The sequence below is a fragment of the Botryllus schlosseri genome, chromosome 7, assembly GCF_051294905.1.
Source record: "Botryllus schlosseri isolate E-star chromosome 7, Bs_hap1, whole genome shotgun sequence".
NCBI lineage: Eukaryota > Metazoa > Chordata > Ascidiacea > Stolidobranchia > Styelidae > Botryllus > Botryllus schlosseri.
The window spans coordinates 20071769-20089495 of NC_137242.1; the positions used below are offsets into that span (position 1 = coordinate 20071769).

Below are 17727 nucleotides of genomic sequence, written 5' to 3' on the forward strand. Positions count from 1 at the left end.
GACCACTCAAGAATAATTAAATATCTTCCCGCGCATACCTGTTGGCATGAACTAAACAGCATTTAGCAGGCCCCCAAAAATATTGAGTCTTGGGGTCCCATGGGTGATAAACTGACCCCCTCCCCCATCACGTTGTTCGCTTTTACCACGAAATTATCTGTACTATTTAGTGAGCACGCACAATGCGCGAAAAATCTCGATAATTCATGATAACATGGTTCAATAAGATCGGTAATTGCATATATAATATCAATTTCTTGTCCCCTCTGCTCACGTAATCAGATTTACCGGTAGAGCTGAGTGAGGTGTCTTGGAAACAGTTGGGCCTGTAAATAATAATTAAACATCTTCGGGCGGGTAGTCCCGTTGGTATGACTTTGTTATATGATGTTATTTCGTGACCTCCAGTCTGCTATATCAGAAATATAGAATCACATAAACTTACTGAAGTAAAAGACGCACACGATTTCAAATTGGTATTTCTTCACTGGCATATAATTTTCACTGCGGGAGGGTACTTGTCTTGTGAGGTTCAGATTGCCAAGACAGGAACATTCGGCGCCAGTCATTTAGGCGCCTGTGGACAATTAAATCTATATGTATCAGCATAAGGGCAGTCCTTTTCGGCCAAGGTTTTCTCGCTGCAGATTGTTCTGGCACACTACTTGGAGTCGCATGTTACATGGTCTAAAACTGTATGCATTGGTGTGTCGTGGAGCGGTAATGGCAAACGCCGATATGCCCATTTCTGTAAATCTTGCGTATAGGCCTATTTCTTGGGTGAAGTGTACCCAACAAACAAGATAACTGGCAACTTGAAATGGCGCGAAGCGCGAATAATTTATGGACAAAGCTATATAAAGTTTCAAAAAATACTCTATAATTTATGCTAATTCACGAAATAATATTGGGCCCCCTTCGAGCTCGACCCCTCCCAATTGGAGGGTTTGGGGTGCGGCAATTACAGTCCTTGTCATGACACGATAACAGAAAGCTAGGTTACATCAACATACAACCGAATGAACGTTAAAACACAAGATATGCAATGGACACTTACGTGACCTTGGACACGAACCAATCAGGTTGCAGCAGGATGTGAACAAACATCGAGGCCGGGCAAGCTTACTATGAGCTCTTATGGAAAAGGGTTGAAAATGAAGGTTTTTAGCAAAACTACATTGAATTGGGGGTGACTGGCCTTGATGAATAGAAAAAGCGTAGAGTTAGTATGCAGTTGCAAACGCTTCAATTTAGAATGTACATGAATGGTGGCAAGTAGGCTACGCCTCAGCATGGTGTGTCCAAATGCATGGATTTTTGACAGCTTTTCGGATTAAGCAATGATTGTTGTTTATAACTATACTATATATAGGATTGTGGTAATGCATATTTTGACGATTTTTTAGGCTCAGGTCTCGAGCAAATCTCAAGTTCAGAAATATGCTAGAAAAATATAGCTGAGTGGAACAGCATATTCTTTTAACGCCGCGGAGAAAGCTACGTAGTATTTCATGGGCGCTACGTACACGACTTACGGATAAAGATTGAGGAGACAATCCAGTCTTATTGTGGAAGCAATATTCTAGTGAACAGCCAATGTTATCTTAATTCGCAGAAAAGTAAGATACCACACTCGATCAATGAAAATATCTCAGAAAATCCATTCTTGATTCGTCTTGTACTTGTAACACGGTAAGTAAGGAAAAAGACATTTTTTTAGAGACTCATGCAATAAATATTGTAACCATGATTTATTTTCAGATTAGGTTCTGATATATGATCTCATGCACATGCATTGACCAAGACAATCCATTACCTGAAACTACAAGGACTGAAAGACATGGGCTACATTGTGATTTTCATCAGCATCAGTGAACTCGATCGTGATTGCCAAGCCATCTCTCGACCCTACTCGTAACCCATCAACTCCTGTCGCAAGGTAGATTTTGGTATAGCTGGTGTCTTCGGTTTTATAACATTCCATCAAACACAAATAATCCTAGAACATCCGCACCCGGAGAACTGTTCATTCAAGAAAATGGGCATCTAAATGAGATTCAATGTACGACCTTGGAATATAGTATGAATAGACATGCACTGTTGGTACACACTAACCATGGAACCACGCAATGGAACAATGGAATTAAAAATTACCGAATATGTTGCGTCATTCATTTTTAATTTTTAATTTTCAATTAGAGTAAGCAATTAGTCCATATTTGGTTAGTTGATACACAATGCTGCATCGTATGAAACCGGACAAAATTTTATACTCCTCGATTCTTCCGATCAGCTGTTCAATATGAATACGATGTCTCGCCATATTTCTTGTTGTGGAACAGTCAGGCCCTGGCATTTGACGGTGTGCCAAACAGACATGGGGTAATCGCGATTAGTAATCGTAATCGATTACGACGATTACAGCATTTTGAAGTAATCGTAATCGCAATCGATTACATTCGAAAAAAATCCGAAGTAATCGTAATCGTAATCGACTGCTTCCCATATCTAATCGATTTCTTTGTAAAAAAACGATTACTTTTTATTTGTACAAGTACTATGACATAAACTGAACATTCGTGAACAAGGAACAGATATTATACGAGGTTAGTGATAGCACAAACGTCTGATTTTCAGACGCCACTCTCCTCATTATTACATCAGAAGTATTAGCTTTGCTGGTCATTGCGTAAGAAGTATCCACACTAGGGTCATGACTAGGAAAAAAAATCAAAATTTTGTGTGTCCCGTAGTCACAAATGATGAGCTTTTGTGTCCTGATTTCAAAACTCACAAAAGTTTAGACTGTTTGAACAAAAACCTCCCGCACAAAAATTTTCCAGTTTTTCACTGTATGGAGGATAGGCTTTCTTTTGTAGATACAGACTATATAATTTATTTATCGACTGATTTGAATTTAACTGACCCAATTCCAATTGCGAAGATTTAAAATAGTATTTTGGTACATTTTGATTGCCCAGATTGAATTATTTCTATCGTGTTCTTGTTTACAGTCAATATTAAATAATTAATAAATAAATATTAATTCCGATTTTAGATGTAGACTGTATACATCGTATAATTTCAATTTGTCTGGCACAAATCAAACTGGGTGTGCGAAAAGGCGAAAGTAGAACAACTCTAGGTATTTTCAACGGTCTAGAAAACCGCTTAGAAGAATATGATGTACAGGAAAATTTGAAAATCTCATATATCATATGTGACACCGTAGCATATGTTGATACTGGACGGCAGAATGGCGTTGTTTCGAAACTGCGAAATGCAATGATGAGCATGGGTTTTCATATCCATTGCCAACATCATATTATCGATTTTTAAAGCATATATTAGAGTTCTTCGATCCAACGTCTTCAAGAAATCCAACTCTCAGCTTCAAATTTGGAGATGATGTGGTAAAACACTACGAAAACTAGGTGCAATCCACCAAGCACGAATTCCAGATGAAAATATTAGAAAACCGAGGATGTAGGGATGATTTTAAGTTTATCTATGGCATGTGCAGAACATGCCGTTCTTTCAAAGAAAATAGTATTGATTACCACTGATCAAATGGCATAAACTTCCATCTCCATGCAATGCGAGAGGGTGCTCAAGGGTTGCGATGCGTACTTCCACTTCCCCAGATAGAGAATAACTCTGGAGATGCTTATTTATCGCAAATGCGTGTCAGGAATTAAGACTGCTGGTATTCTAACCAGATGTCTAAAGATGGAATATACTAGAGCCCGACCGATTATCGGTTCGTCGACAATATCGAGATGATATCACACTTTGAAAGAATTATCGGTATCGGCCATTGGAGCTGCAAACTTAACGGCAATTTGCGTGTGACGTCACAACATGGCGGAAGGAAGCCAGAAAACTATAATCTTTGATCGCTAGACTGAGAATATTGATATATTTCGTATAGCTTACACTTCACAGGTGTCCAGATGCAGCCTTTCTAGTTCATTTCATGTTCAAGTAGGCTATAACAATGACTGTAAAGATGTTCAAATAAATGCCCTCTGAAGATTTGAAAATGTGCTTATGTATACATCCAACTTCTTTTGAATATCGGCTGAATGTATTGGGGTTATCGGCTAAGGTGTGGGATATTGGTTTCATCGGTATCGACCCAAAAATCCAATATCGGTCGGGCTCTAGAATATACCAAAGATTATTTGCTGCTATCTTTGCGGTCGAATGTCCTGCAGCGATAAAGTGCCCCAAAACCCCATTGGAAGTCGGATATGTCCGTCGTTGATGTCCCTGGCACTAACATAATAACAGAAAGGGAAGTCAAATTGATGAATGAACTTTACAATAAATGTAAAAGGACATATATTTGAAGATCAAATTTGTAGCAAAGAATATCTTTGAATTTTAAATTTTTTCCATATTCGGACCAGTGTCGAAAATTGATGTTAGTTTGTGCGGGACATTTTTTTCGATTGAACAAAATGATTATAATATTATTTATTTATATCAAAATGTTCATCAATTCCTGCTACAGGCAAAATTTTTTTTTAGTCATAACCCTAATCCACACATAGTAAATAGGTATTCGATGTACATCGTAGTGTGATTGTAATAACACTCACCGCGGTGTATCGGATTATCAATGCACTTCAGACGCCACTACCTCGCAGCAGGACAATGGACAAATACCCTAAGTTTCGGAAAAGGTCTTTCTTTAGAAATACACTCCGTGGAGTCGCATATTGGCCGAAACTGCATATGTCTTTTTGTGTGTCGTGGCGCGGTAATGACCGGCACCCAAATGCCTATTACCATAAATTATGCATGTTTTTTTTTCTTGAGGGGGAGAGGTATGAATCTCAAAATTAAGCTATCTAGAAACATTTAAATCGCGAAGCTCGAAAAAAATTTCAAGTTAATTAAATCTATCGAAAATACTCTATAATTTATGTTGATTTACGAAGTATTTTTGATTCCACTTAGAGCTCGCTCCCCACCCTCTTGGTGATTTTTGGGTGCGGCAGTTACGGACCTAGCTGGTAAGAGTACAAATCGTTGGGTGCGATAAATTCTATATTGTTGGGAAACGGCTTCATCGTGACGTAACAAGCAACTTAGGCTACGCTTCATTTCCAAAGAAAGTTGTTAAATCATTAGGCCTTATATTGTCCTCCAATATATCTTCTAAGATTAGTTCTAAGAATAAGGAAAATAAATGTAATCGTGATTACTTTTCATAATGTAATCGTAATCGTAATCGACTACTTTCTGATTTTGCTGTAATCGTAATCGTAATCGTAATCGCGTTACTCTGAAGTAATCGTAATCGCAATCGATTACATTCATGAAGTAATCACCCCATGTCTGGTGCCAAATCATGTGCAGGATTATTAAAATCTAGATTTAATTTCTTGATTTCAGACTCGATGGTGAATCCCTTTTCTACCATGATATAGCATCTCTTGGTGGACCATAGCTAAACTCCAACATATTCTTTAATATCCTGTCAAATCCACATATATCACTAATATTTCTATCTGAGAAGCTCCCCGTGAATAGTTCTCGCACAAAAGTTAGTGCACCATCAATCCATCAATCCTTTCAAAGTTGTATGTGATCTATAGACAGAATGAAATTGTGAATGTAATTGCAATGAGCTCGGTGGGGTTTGTGTCTTCATCAGTTCAGTACAGTCAATAATAATTCTAGTTTTGAGAATTCATGAATGGATGCAATGGGTTAAATACTATGCTTACTGCAATGATAGAAATTTGACGTCAGTAGGATAAGTCAGGCAATTCAGAAAGAATTTAATGTAGTCCAGTATAAAATATCCTCAGCTTCTCCGCATCTTTTGACATTATGATGCTCTGAGAACTGAATTTCACTAGCAATAATTGTCCGTCAATTTGTAATTTTCCTGGACGAGTTTCCTGTTTTGTGCTATTACTTCTTTCCAGAAATTTGATTTTCTTGCGTTTTATCCATCAACTTCCTCTTTCTGCAGCTTCATAAAAGATATCCATCAAGCCTGTACAAAATATATAATAGCCTACGTTTATTTTACAGAGCAACAGTGCTGTACTGGTACCTATCAAGGCGTACGCATCCAACTCATGCAACGTGTGTCACCGCTACCAAGTTCATCAACCATCCAGCTCAGTATTGAATATATTGCTCTCTACAATTTCAATCCTTACAAACCATCAAGCAACATCACTGGAGCGGAATAATATGAGACACACACCAGGTCAATAGTGGCATCAAGAATGGAAGCGATTTCACTGCGTTTCAGTTTGGACTTATTTTGAAACGCAAAATTAATTTAAATTATGTCACGATTCAATATTTTTGGTACAATAATACATTCGTCATTTTATTAATAAAATAAGAATTCAGATGACTATAAGGAAATCCACATGCCTCTATCCAGATTTTACATTCTTTCATGCATGTTGTCGGCTCTGGGAAAGGTAGAAGCGCACACCAGGAACGGTCTAGGTAGCAATCTCCAAGTTACACAGGCTATTAGCACAGTGTTTATCCGGCATTTATCGTGATTGATTCAATACATGAGCTAGAACAAAAAATGACGATTTAAGCTGGGAACGGATCATGTTGTCTATAACATATATTATATTAATATGATTAATTGATTATAGAATAAGCAGACAAGTGTCCAGTGTAACAGTAATTTGCTAGATAATGATACAGACTGTACCATATACGATTCTATAGAACGCATATAACACCGAGCTCACATAATAAATACCCCACCTATTCTGACTCAGGATTCCTCTAATACATGTTATTCGGTACGGAAATCCTATAGTATACGACTAAGCATGATACAGGAATATAGTTTCTCCATCCGAAAAGTTGTCAGAAATCCATTAATTTGGACATACCATGCTGATGCGTACTTGCCAGCCATTCATGTTTATTCTAGGTTAGAACCAGGGCTTTGGAGCAGCCGTAAATTTGCATTGCTCCAGCTCCGGCTCCGGAGCTTTCTTCTACCATACAATAGCTCCGGCTCCAGCTCCGGAGACGCGTTATTACCACTGCTCCGGCTCCGGCTCTGAAAACGATCGAAGGTGTCTTGTCTATATCAGGGGTGGGCAACCCGCGGCCTCTGGGCCATACGTGGCCCGCGAGAAGTTTTTGAGCAGCCTGCGAGCTAATTTCCCATTATATTATCGAAATCCTGTTATATTATCGAAATTGAATTGCTCAGATTGTAAACTTACGAGGCCAACCAAAAATATGATTAGTCTGGCCGCGACACTTGGGATGTTGATGTTTTAAATATCAGTTCCGACGCATTGGCAGATCCAGGGTCCAGTCACACTTTTAGTACAGCAGTAAAATTATTCTTCACGCTTCGCGTGTTTAATTGTCACACGATTTCTTGCTTTGTAGCCTACCCCCTCCTGATAATGAAACTATATTCGGAATTACGAGAGAAAGTCTTTTCGCATTTTCGCTCGCAGAAAGATCTTCGACGATGAAATGTTGGCACAAAATGATTGTGGTAGCCTATATAGCCTATTAGCGGAAATCTTCGACATCGATATGTCCAGATACCGAATAGTCCTGTCCTTGCAAACTGAGCCCAGCGGGCGGTATACAGTCGACCCACAATATACCCAAGTGATAATAATATTAGGTTTGAAAATTTTACGCGACTGGCGGGGCTGGTGGGCAGCGCACACGTTCGTCAATTTCGTGTGGCCCTTTAGCCGGAAAGGTTGCAACCCAGAGTGGAATCGCTGGCATTGTCACGCGCACCGTCACGCGGCCATTTGCGTCTGATCACGCCGATTAGTGAAATGTGCTGACGTCACATTTTCGATTTTGCTGATTCATCCTATCACAACCTAGTCCTCAGGTAGTGACGTCACACGGATCTTGAGCTCCAACTACAGTTGATAAAGTTATATCTAGTTTGTGTAGGACAGAGAAAAGCACGAAATTATCAGGTGCGTATCAGGTAAATAAACGTGTTCATTTAATTACTAATGAAACTATGAACGAAACGAATTACACGAAACGAACAACAGATTATACATACGGAAACGAATTCTGTATTCCTAAAGGTAGGTTGGTTAGCCTACATATCGCCCGGTGCTGCAACAAAAGAGTCACTTTTTTGTGACAAGCGAGCAATAACTTTGCTTGGTTCCCTGACTGCCTGCTTTCGTCCTCGTTCATCAAAGATGATCGGCAGGCGATGTGGGGGTAAATCTCCATCCCCGTCCAAATATAGTTTGGCGATTTCGTCAATCGTGTCAGGAATTTGTATAGGCATTGGAAACACCCAATCTACTATTGATCTCTGTGCCAACGTTTCATTTTGTTGGCCACCAGATTTTTTTTGGCATTTCATTACAGAGTAAAATGATTCTACTACAGCTTCGGAGCCCCCCATGTTTAAAGCTATGTCCAGCGAAATGCAAAACTCTTTGCCCACAGCACCAAAAAAGTCCTCATTTTCGTAAAACGATTTATAAAATTCATGTTCTTTAAGCCGGCATCCGTAAACCTCGTGTCCGAATCTTAGTTGGTATTTATTTTCAATTTCAACATTTGGGCGAATCACTTCGATAGCATCCAAAGGTCTGTCGCTTGGTATGACGCGTTCTGCGGTTTCACATTCAAACCATTCATGGCGGCAATTAGCAAAGTCGTTAAACAACACCGAGTGAATAATCTCGCGGGACCTGATCCAAACTCGATCGCCAAGAACCGGATCCAATGACAGAGAGCGGTCTTTTTGATACAATGCTGCCACATGTTTCAATGAGCAAACATACTCGAAAAAGTTAGAAAACTCTGCCAGTCCGTTCTTTTTCCAATGAACATAGCTCGTTGAGGATAAGGGCGCAGACTCGATAATCGCATTTTCGATTGCTTTGTGCGCGTCAAAGCAATTGGCGAGTTCGTGCGCAGCGGCTGGAATACACTTGTGGAATCGAATATTAATTGTCTTCACAAGAGCTTCTGCCATGTCGCAAAGGTCTTTGAGGCAATCCTCTGGACATCTTTCTATCCATGTATGTGTATATTCAGGCCGTGTTATTTTTGACATATGCCAAAACTGCCAAAAATAACTTATTTTTGGCATTTTTCGATTTTTATTTTTGGCAGTTTTGGCATCATCCTCTAAATAGATAGTTTCAGCCTCGAATTAGTCACAAAAACGCTCAATTTTGGCTAGTTTGTCAAAAGACACCACAAAATGTGCAGCATCCACGTATAATCAGTGCCAACAAACAATAAAAAGAAGAAAAAACCTAACGATTTCATAGGTTAATAATATCAAACGAAACCACAAAATGTGCAGTATCCATCGGAATCGGTGCCAATAAGCAAAAAAAGAAAGAAAAGCCTAACAAACACGCTCAACAGCTGATTGTTACAGCTGTTGAATAGACTTGAATCGTTTGCACTGTAACAGTGCTTCCAAACTCAGGTCAGCCAAGTTTCTCCTAAATTCATTTCTCGCCCAGCGAATCTGGGAAATATCGGCTTCATAACAGTAGCCGTTGAGGGAAAGAATGTTGCCAGTCATCCACTAAAGGTTTTTAGAGCTTCAAAATCTTTGGAGGGCCGAACCGGCTTCCATGCATCATGAAAAGAGATCACTTCGCCAGTGCCATCGATCTCATCGCGGAAAGAATTTTCTTCCCGATCCTTTCCCAGGAGTTTCCTGTGTTGTCTCTCAACACATTCTATTTAGTAGCCCGACTATCATTTCTCCTTCAGTCTACCGATATATTTTCTGAGGACTTTTGTCACTTCAGGTGGCTTTAATAGTACCAACTCCCATGGAAGAGTCCTGGGAAGGTTAGCTTGTTTAATAACATTGACGCAACAAGACTGTTTTGCAAAACCGGACTATGCAGCTCGGAAATAGCCAGACAGTTTGTTGCGTCACAATGTTCACCTCGATCACAATCCAAAAATCGTGGTTGATTTTGGGGGTTCCAGTTCCATGAGCAGAATTTAATTTATATTTTAATAATCAGTACTGCGGCAGCTTCTCATTGATACCAGTTTTATCAAATTTAGCGCTCGACAAGCCGGTCAAAAATGGTCGTAAAATTGCCTTTGTACAAATGGAAAGTATGACGTAAACCAAATGCAGTCAGCCGTTCAATCTCGCTGTGCCCACACCATTTAGGACACCGTGCTTTCACCCCTAATGGGTGGGCTGGACCCATATGAAGAAACCTGCCTTTCACAAACGCTCTTCTCGCTTGTAACGCGGTCCTGGTAACACAACACCATGAACGAAATACACCATTTGGCAGGCCGTGTTATTTTTGGCATATGCCAAAAATTGCTTATTTTTGGCATTTTCAAATTTTTATTTTTGGCAGTTTTGGCATCTGGCTCCTGAAATGCCAAAAATAACACGGCCTGTGTATATTGCCGCATCTTTTTACTTTTGACAACGGTTTTCGACACCAACCACCCTTCTAACAATCCTTGACCTTGAAATTTACATTTTTACGCATCCTCGTCAATTAGGTCATGCCAGTGGCGATGAAGCTTAGGGAAGATTTCGGCGTCAGGGCGTTCTGATCGGTCGAAATTTTTCAGTTCGTCAATTTTCATCAGTAGGATTTGTTCAAGTCGCGGCCAAATGCGAATGATGTCCCATATGTTCGTATTAATTGATTGCATTTTTACCATGACGTTCATAACTGGAGATAGAAAATCCAAGACTCCGCATAGATCGATGACAAAATCGCGGCCCCTCACCTTAAATCTTCTTTCGTCGCAATCATCGCCAAAGTTGCGCGTCTCATTGAAAGTTTCGATGAGCGCAGGGTAATTTTTATATATATTTTGAAATTGGACAAAAGAGCTGCTCGAAAATCTTGTGTTGGAGAACGTCTGGATGACGTTCGATGATAATTGAAGTTTCTTTCCATGACTTTTATACTCCGCGTATCCCTTACCCATCCCGAACATATGGGCAAATTCGTTGCAGCGGGATGTAAATTTGGTAAACATTGTCTCGCCATTTTCTTTAAGACTCGTAAAACACAAGTCCATCCAATGAGCCACATCCCACACAACGACAAAATACCTCTCCGATTGCGCTGTCACGCAGGCGTTGGAGTGCGCAGCTGAGAGCAAGGCCTGTTTAAAGCCTGAAGCAATCACGTACTGTCCGTCTGCTTGATGAGACACCAGTCTGGAGAGCATGTCCATCTCAAGGTTTATGTTGCATTTCAATGCGTTTACAACTTGTTCAGCAAGGTCAGCTGCAGCTCCACCAATAACCGCACCGTCAGAGGTGGCACTGTACACGGTGGGTGCGGCAATTGGTATGGAAATTTTTTTTCCCTTGCACCTGGTTAATACCATTATAGCATGGTTACTCGTTCTTCCAGGAGTCGATTTATCGGACGCAGTGGCAAAATGTGGAGGGATCCCGGTAGATGGCAATTCTTGGCAAAGAAGATGTTTAGTTTTTTTGTGAGCATATGCAGAGAGTCTTAACAATCTCGTTGCATTGTTTTCGGCCATGACCGACATCTCCAACACGTGCCTCGCACGCATATAGTAGTGCTATATGACTCTCGTAATACAATGCTGCGCTCTTCACTTTAATCGTGGTGAGAGCGCAGCGTATTTGATTTGCCGTGATTTTTGTAATTATTTTGGAAATTTTGTCATTCCACTGGCGATGCAATAGGGCGTTGAAATGCTGTAAACCCCCAGCACGATCCGCTGAACACATCAGATGCTGCGTCATTCGGCATTTAAAATTCCGCCATGACTCATTGCCACCATGTATGAATTCCGCAATTTTTTTTTGCGGGTAATCTATACCCCAGGCAAATCCGCGGTCCATCTTCTTCTTCGAGAGCTTAGATTCACTGACGTAGTCATGGCAGAGGGTACATATAATTATCCCTCCTCCTTTCGTCACATCGCCGCCGTGCTTGACGATAAATCCGGAACCCTCAATTTCAGTCAAACACTTTGCCTTTTTTATGATATCAATTCGAACGGCGGTTTCCGATTCCTCGATTTCATTGAAGATGCGCTTTGAGTCGTTCTGTTGCTTATTATTCGCCCGCACCGCTAAATCGATTTTATCCATTTTGTCCAGAATCTCTTGCAATGTCGACGACAAATTGTCCATATTTATTTCCGAATCCAAGGTTATATTATTCCCGTTTGTAGCAGCCGTGCCAGTTGTATTACTGAAAAAATTCGTTGGTTCGGTGGTTTGCATCACGGTTTGGTGGACACTTGGCTTGGGATCTTGTTTACTGTTTGAATTTTGTACTTGGCCGATTTTCGGCGAAATAGATTTTGATGCGAGCCGTTCCTTTTTTGACTTCTCAGCCAGCTTGCTGTTAATTGGCACAATATGCTTCGAACAGTCGTACGAGCGATTGGTGGCGTGGTTGTCTTTCGCGTGTCTTTTACGTGAGTCAGCATTTCCCCTGTTAATCGTTTTATGGCATAAAATGCAATAATGTTCGTCTTTCTGGTCTTTTTTTTCTTGTTAACCGGAGACTGCTGGGGCATATCCTTCCTGTTTTTTGCGCGTCCAAATATGTCAAAAAATGATCTCTTTGGTGCACCAGATTGACCAGAAGACATTCTTTCTGCTTTGTCAGTCTGAAGATGGCCTGTGAATGTATAAAAGTTCGATATGATCAGTATCAGTTTATTATTATTTTTATAATTTAAAAACACCCCTAACTGCTACGCAATAAAAAGAAAGGAAGGTGTCGCAAAGATTTGTCTAAATACTTTCATTCGCAAAATTGGTATACAAAAGAAAACAAATATACTTAACAATATTTTGTTCAGATGTGCAACAAGTTAGCTGCCAGTTTCGGACATTTTGGATTCATTAAAAAACAATTTTATTCCATCGGATCTCTAACATTACTACTATAGAACGCTAGTTTTACGTAACAGGTGGCGAAGTTTGGCCAATAGGAATACGGATCGTAAAGAAGTCGCGATACGAAAAAGGCAGTGATAGCTATAGAACGCTAGTTTTACGTAACAGAGGTCGTGAAGTTTGGCCAATAGGAAAACAGATTGCGAAATACTCACTTGCACAGACGAATCATGGCTTTGAGTAAATTAAAAATATACGATGTAATTATAGAGATCGTAGGATCTTTATAAGGCAATGTATATTGGTCACATAATCCAAATAATAATCCAATTATACCAGAACAAGTCAAGGTGACTACAATTAATTTCCACTCAGTGTGAATGCCTCTACTTTAGCCTACATCACATAGGCCCAGGTTCAGGTGGGCGTCTGAACTACTAAATGTCGTCACAACACCTTCGTATCTTTTTATAATATCGCGGACTTGTGGAGGTTTGAAATGATGAAAATAATAATAAACGGATACTGATACCAGGTCATTATACAACGTGTGATTTATTTGAATATTTTTGCATAGCTATATCGAATGGAATGCATTTTACAACTATAAAGTGCTTCGTGAAGTATGATTGACGTCATCAACCTGTTGGTACTGGCTGTTGGTATGAATGGCTTACCGGATTCAGCAGCGTTCGTTGCCATTTTGATAAGGTCCGTCAATACTCAAACTCCGCAGATAAACTTAGCATCTAAAAGTAATATATTTCATCAGCATACAATATACATATCAAGCAATCTTCGAACAATTAACTGCAATATCAATTGAAATTTCTTGGGTTGAATATGGCGTTTCATTTTTACTAACTGGAGACTGATAGTACGTATGGAAATTATATAGATATTCGATTTTCCTCTTTCCCCTATACGCCACTAACTCCTCCATCGGTCTACTCTGTCTCTTCTCCATTACGACAATTGAGCCGCCATATTGTTGAAGCGATTGTAACGCAAGTTTATAGTATGACATCATAGGAATTAGAAATTCCAGATTCCGAAATCGCGTAATTTATAGCGTCATAGACTCTAAAATCGAATTTATATTTGCAATGCATACAGCAAGCTGCGACCCTCAGCCAATATAGAGAACATGTCCTCGTGATAGTTAGCAGCACATATATGATTTTCCAGTAAATGTTTGCCGATATAAGATTTTTGACCCATGGCCTGGTTACGTTCGAGAACAAGCGGATTGTTATGCTGTGATTTCGAAATATAAGATTTTGACAGACCGTGGGATGTGCTCTTTGATACAGTCGTGCAACCGTTTGGAAGTGGTCCCCACGTACCGACAATCGCAGTGGCACTTGAATTCATAAATTACGTTACTTTGTTGTAAAGCCGGGAGAACGTCCTTTCGGGTTGAAGGAAACATTGGTATCCTGGTCAATACAACATTGGTTTTCACGAGAAACTTCTTCGGGGGTTTCTTCTGGTTTGGTATCATTCCGATGACTTACCTTGATCATTTATTTTAACAGTAATAAGATGTGGTCCAAAAATTAAATACGATAAGGTGGTTCTCGGCCGCCGGTCCGCCAGGTATATTACAATTTTGTAGCTTAATTTCTAGATGCGATATGTTGAAGGCTTGTCCGTTGATAGAATAAATAAAGCATCAAATTTTCCAGATTCAAAACTTCGTGAGCTAACATTAGGACTGGAAACATGATTGATTGGACGTGAAGTTCAAGAAAAATATGAGCCGACTCGCTAAAGCGCGCAGTTTGCGCAATCGTTCGTTTTCGATTCATTCATTTGTGCAAGACCGTAACTGGGGCATCCCAAACCTCCAAATTGGATAGGGGTCGAGCTTGAAGGGGTCCAAAATAATTTCGCAAATAATCATTATTAATACTTTTTTTTTCTTCTTTTACCAACATTTTCCAATTTATTTTCGCGCCTAGCGCAATTTATTGCCACTCATTGCTTATTCGGTGTCCTTCTCCAAGGAATAGCCATGATTTAGAGATATAGGCATTTCGACCTCAGTCATTAGTGCGTTACGACGTACCAGCAAGTTTAGGCAAAGATGGGACTCCGAAAGGTCTGCCAAAAAAATAGGCAGCGAAAAAACCTGGACCGAAGAGGACTGCGCTTTTTTGACCGAAAACTTAGATATATAGCATATAGGCCTATGTCTAATTGTCCATGTCCATGGAATATTATACGAGATGGCATGGTCGGTTAAACCCACGGTTTTGCGGCGCGAAAGACTGTAAACGAATTTCGGTGGTGGCACGTCTATCTGGACAAGGCAAATTTACCGCGATTTAGCAGCCTCATCATTACCGTAGAATCACATGGATGCAATATTGAACACCATTATTCACGAACAAAACCCTTCAAATGTCACTCGCAAACACCATATACTTGCCAGTTCACATTTGGGCTTGATTTCAATGTTTGAAAGTCTACCGATCCGCCAGATATTTTTTGAAATTTCGCCGGTGCCATTGGACTATAATTCACGTGCAGAAAAAGTATCAACTTAAGTATATCATGATGTAATGCGAGACATGCACCCTCTGTCATAGATCAAGCCCTTGTCGGAACCTATCAAATTTGTCAACTTGTTTTTGTTTAGTACCGTTTTGCGGAGGTTGTTTCCAACCAATACGCTACTGGCAATACGTTGATTGTCATGTCGTTCTCCAATCGAATTAAACGCAACACTGCGGTCGGATTCTTGAAATGTCGCCTAAGAACATATGTGGCATTTGCTGTCCTGATGGATTTACGTAAATACTTTTCTTCGTGATAAAATCTCAATTTACAAATGTGCTGGATAACATAAGCGAATTTCCCTTTCCTCAGAATTGCTTCGCGGCCAGTGGCCGTGTGTTTGACAACCCTGGTCTCTGGTGCCTTCATATTTGTATGTCATTACTGAACGAGGTAGCCTACATGTCTGCACAAGAGACCAATATGCGATAATAAATAATTTATTATTTCAGTCAATAAGCAACAATAACAAATTGTAACTGAAAACTTCGTCATTACAGAATTTACTTCAGACAAGCATAATGCAGGCTCATTTTCTCTTCGACCATCTTCGATTCACCACATAATAGTCAGTGATGATGGTAAAACTATACTATACTGTAAATGTGCGATTGTACGTGGCGCGGGCCCGGCGTATCGAACAGTATTTTGCGAGATATCGTAGGTCGGAGCGTTGCAGTTGACACTGATCGCTCAACTTTGAGCCGATTCCGACTAGTAGAAGCGGAACTATTTGAGTTTTTCGTTGATAATCCCCTGATCAAGGATAATCCGAGAATTATCAACGAAAAACTCGAATGACTCCGCTTCTACAAGTCGGAATTGACTCAAATTTGTTTTGCATCGTCTTTGAAGACACCTCAACAATTCCATGGGGTTGACAGAAAAATTTGAGAATTTTTTTTTAATTTTTAATAATAAATTCAAAATTTCAATTCAAGATTGCACGGCCTTTACTGGTTGGAATTGAGTCAAATTTGACGTGCATCGTATTCTTGGAAAACCTGACGATTTAGTGACTAGGCGAGTGAGATTTGAAAAAACAAGTTATTTTTGAACAACCCTAATGAACAATGACTGCTCTGCTGTTAAATCCCAAGGAACATGGTTAGTCGGAAAAGGTAGCGCCAAAGAGGAAAATATTCTTAATTTCGCGAAGGCCTGCTGTTGAATTATGTGAACTCAGTAATTATGGTTGTTGCATCGTATAAAATATGTCGGAGCCGGAGCTACCCCTCAAATAACTGGCTCCAGCTCCGGCTCCGGCTGAATTTTATGTAGAGATCCGGCTCCGGCTCCAGCTCCGGTAAAAATGCACGGTTCCGGGGCTCCGGCTCCAAAGCCCTGGTTAGAACACTGCAAATACATACTAAGCTATATACGGTATTACCATTCACCAAAGACAGCTATCCCCAATTAAATGTAATTTTGCTAAAAACCTTCATTTTTCAACCCTTTTCTATAAGAGCTCACTGTAAGTTTGCCCGGGCTCGTTGTTTGTTGACACATGCTGCAACCTGATTAGTTCGTGTCAAAGGCCACGTAAGTGTTTATTAATTATGTGTCGTCCTGAAACCATAGCCATCGTTCGCCAACGCTATAGCGGTTTGAACAGCCTATTAGCGAAGGCTTAATTGCAATTGACTGGTAAATCACGAACGCACATAAGGTGAACAAATAATAAGCACAATCACCAGCACCTCGGCATCTGGTCCCAGTCAACATAATAAATGTCAGGTAAACAGTCGAATAATAATAATCGAGCGCACGTCAACCATTGTAGCGTGTGGCGTGATAGCGTATAGCGGTATAATCCATAGCTGCAAAACCAATGCGTTGTGGGTTCGATTCCGACCGAGGTCGACTCCAGAATTCCTACCGAAGCGGTGTTTGAAGTTTACCTAGGATCCTCCTCGCCATCTAATCCGCAAAAGTGGTGTGTTATAAAAGTACAGAAGTGGGCCGTACTATATGTCGGCAGCTACGGTATAAAAATGAAGAAAATCGTGCTTGCGTAAACGGCTGTAGTATTTGACACACACCGTGACAACCACTATAAAAGAAACAATTACACTAGTGTGTGACCGCATAGACCAGGCAGACTTGTAGCCTACAAACTACTGGATTTTCGAAAAGCGCAACCAGAACTAGAACTAGAGCTACCCAATTTTTAAAACTCCTAACTAGAACTAACCAATTATCGAAATCCGCAACTAGAACTAGAACTAGTCACTTTTCAAAATCTGCAACTAGAACTAGAACTGCAACCAACGACCTTTAAAAATACGCATCTAACAATA

At 40.1% G+C, this 17727-nt stretch overlaps 2 protein-coding genes and 1 long non-coding RNA gene across 3 annotated transcripts in view; 1 reads left to right on the forward strand and 2 right to left on the reverse strand.

Annotated features, from left to right (window-relative positions):
• Positions 1-17727, reverse strand: part of LOC145442999 (uncharacterized) — a 445110-nt gene that overhangs the window by 169287 nt on the left and 258096 nt on the right. The window lies entirely within an intron of this gene.
• LOC145442864 (uncharacterized) overlaps positions 1-17727 on the forward strand; it is a 32402-nt gene that overhangs the window by 6462 nt on the left and 8213 nt on the right. The gene's annotated exons all lie outside the window — the stretch shown is intronic.
• LOC145443217 (uncharacterized) lies at positions 10415-13939 on the reverse strand. Its single transcript, XM_080321203.1, has 2 exons — positions 13543-13939; positions 10415-12644 (listed from the first exon to the last, which is right to left on the reverse strand). Exons 1-2 carry the CDS (start codon positions 13565-13567, stop codon positions 12241-12243), a joined length of 429 nt encoding a protein of 142 aa, XP_080177329.1. The 5' UTR covers positions 13568-13939; the 3' UTR covers positions 10415-12240.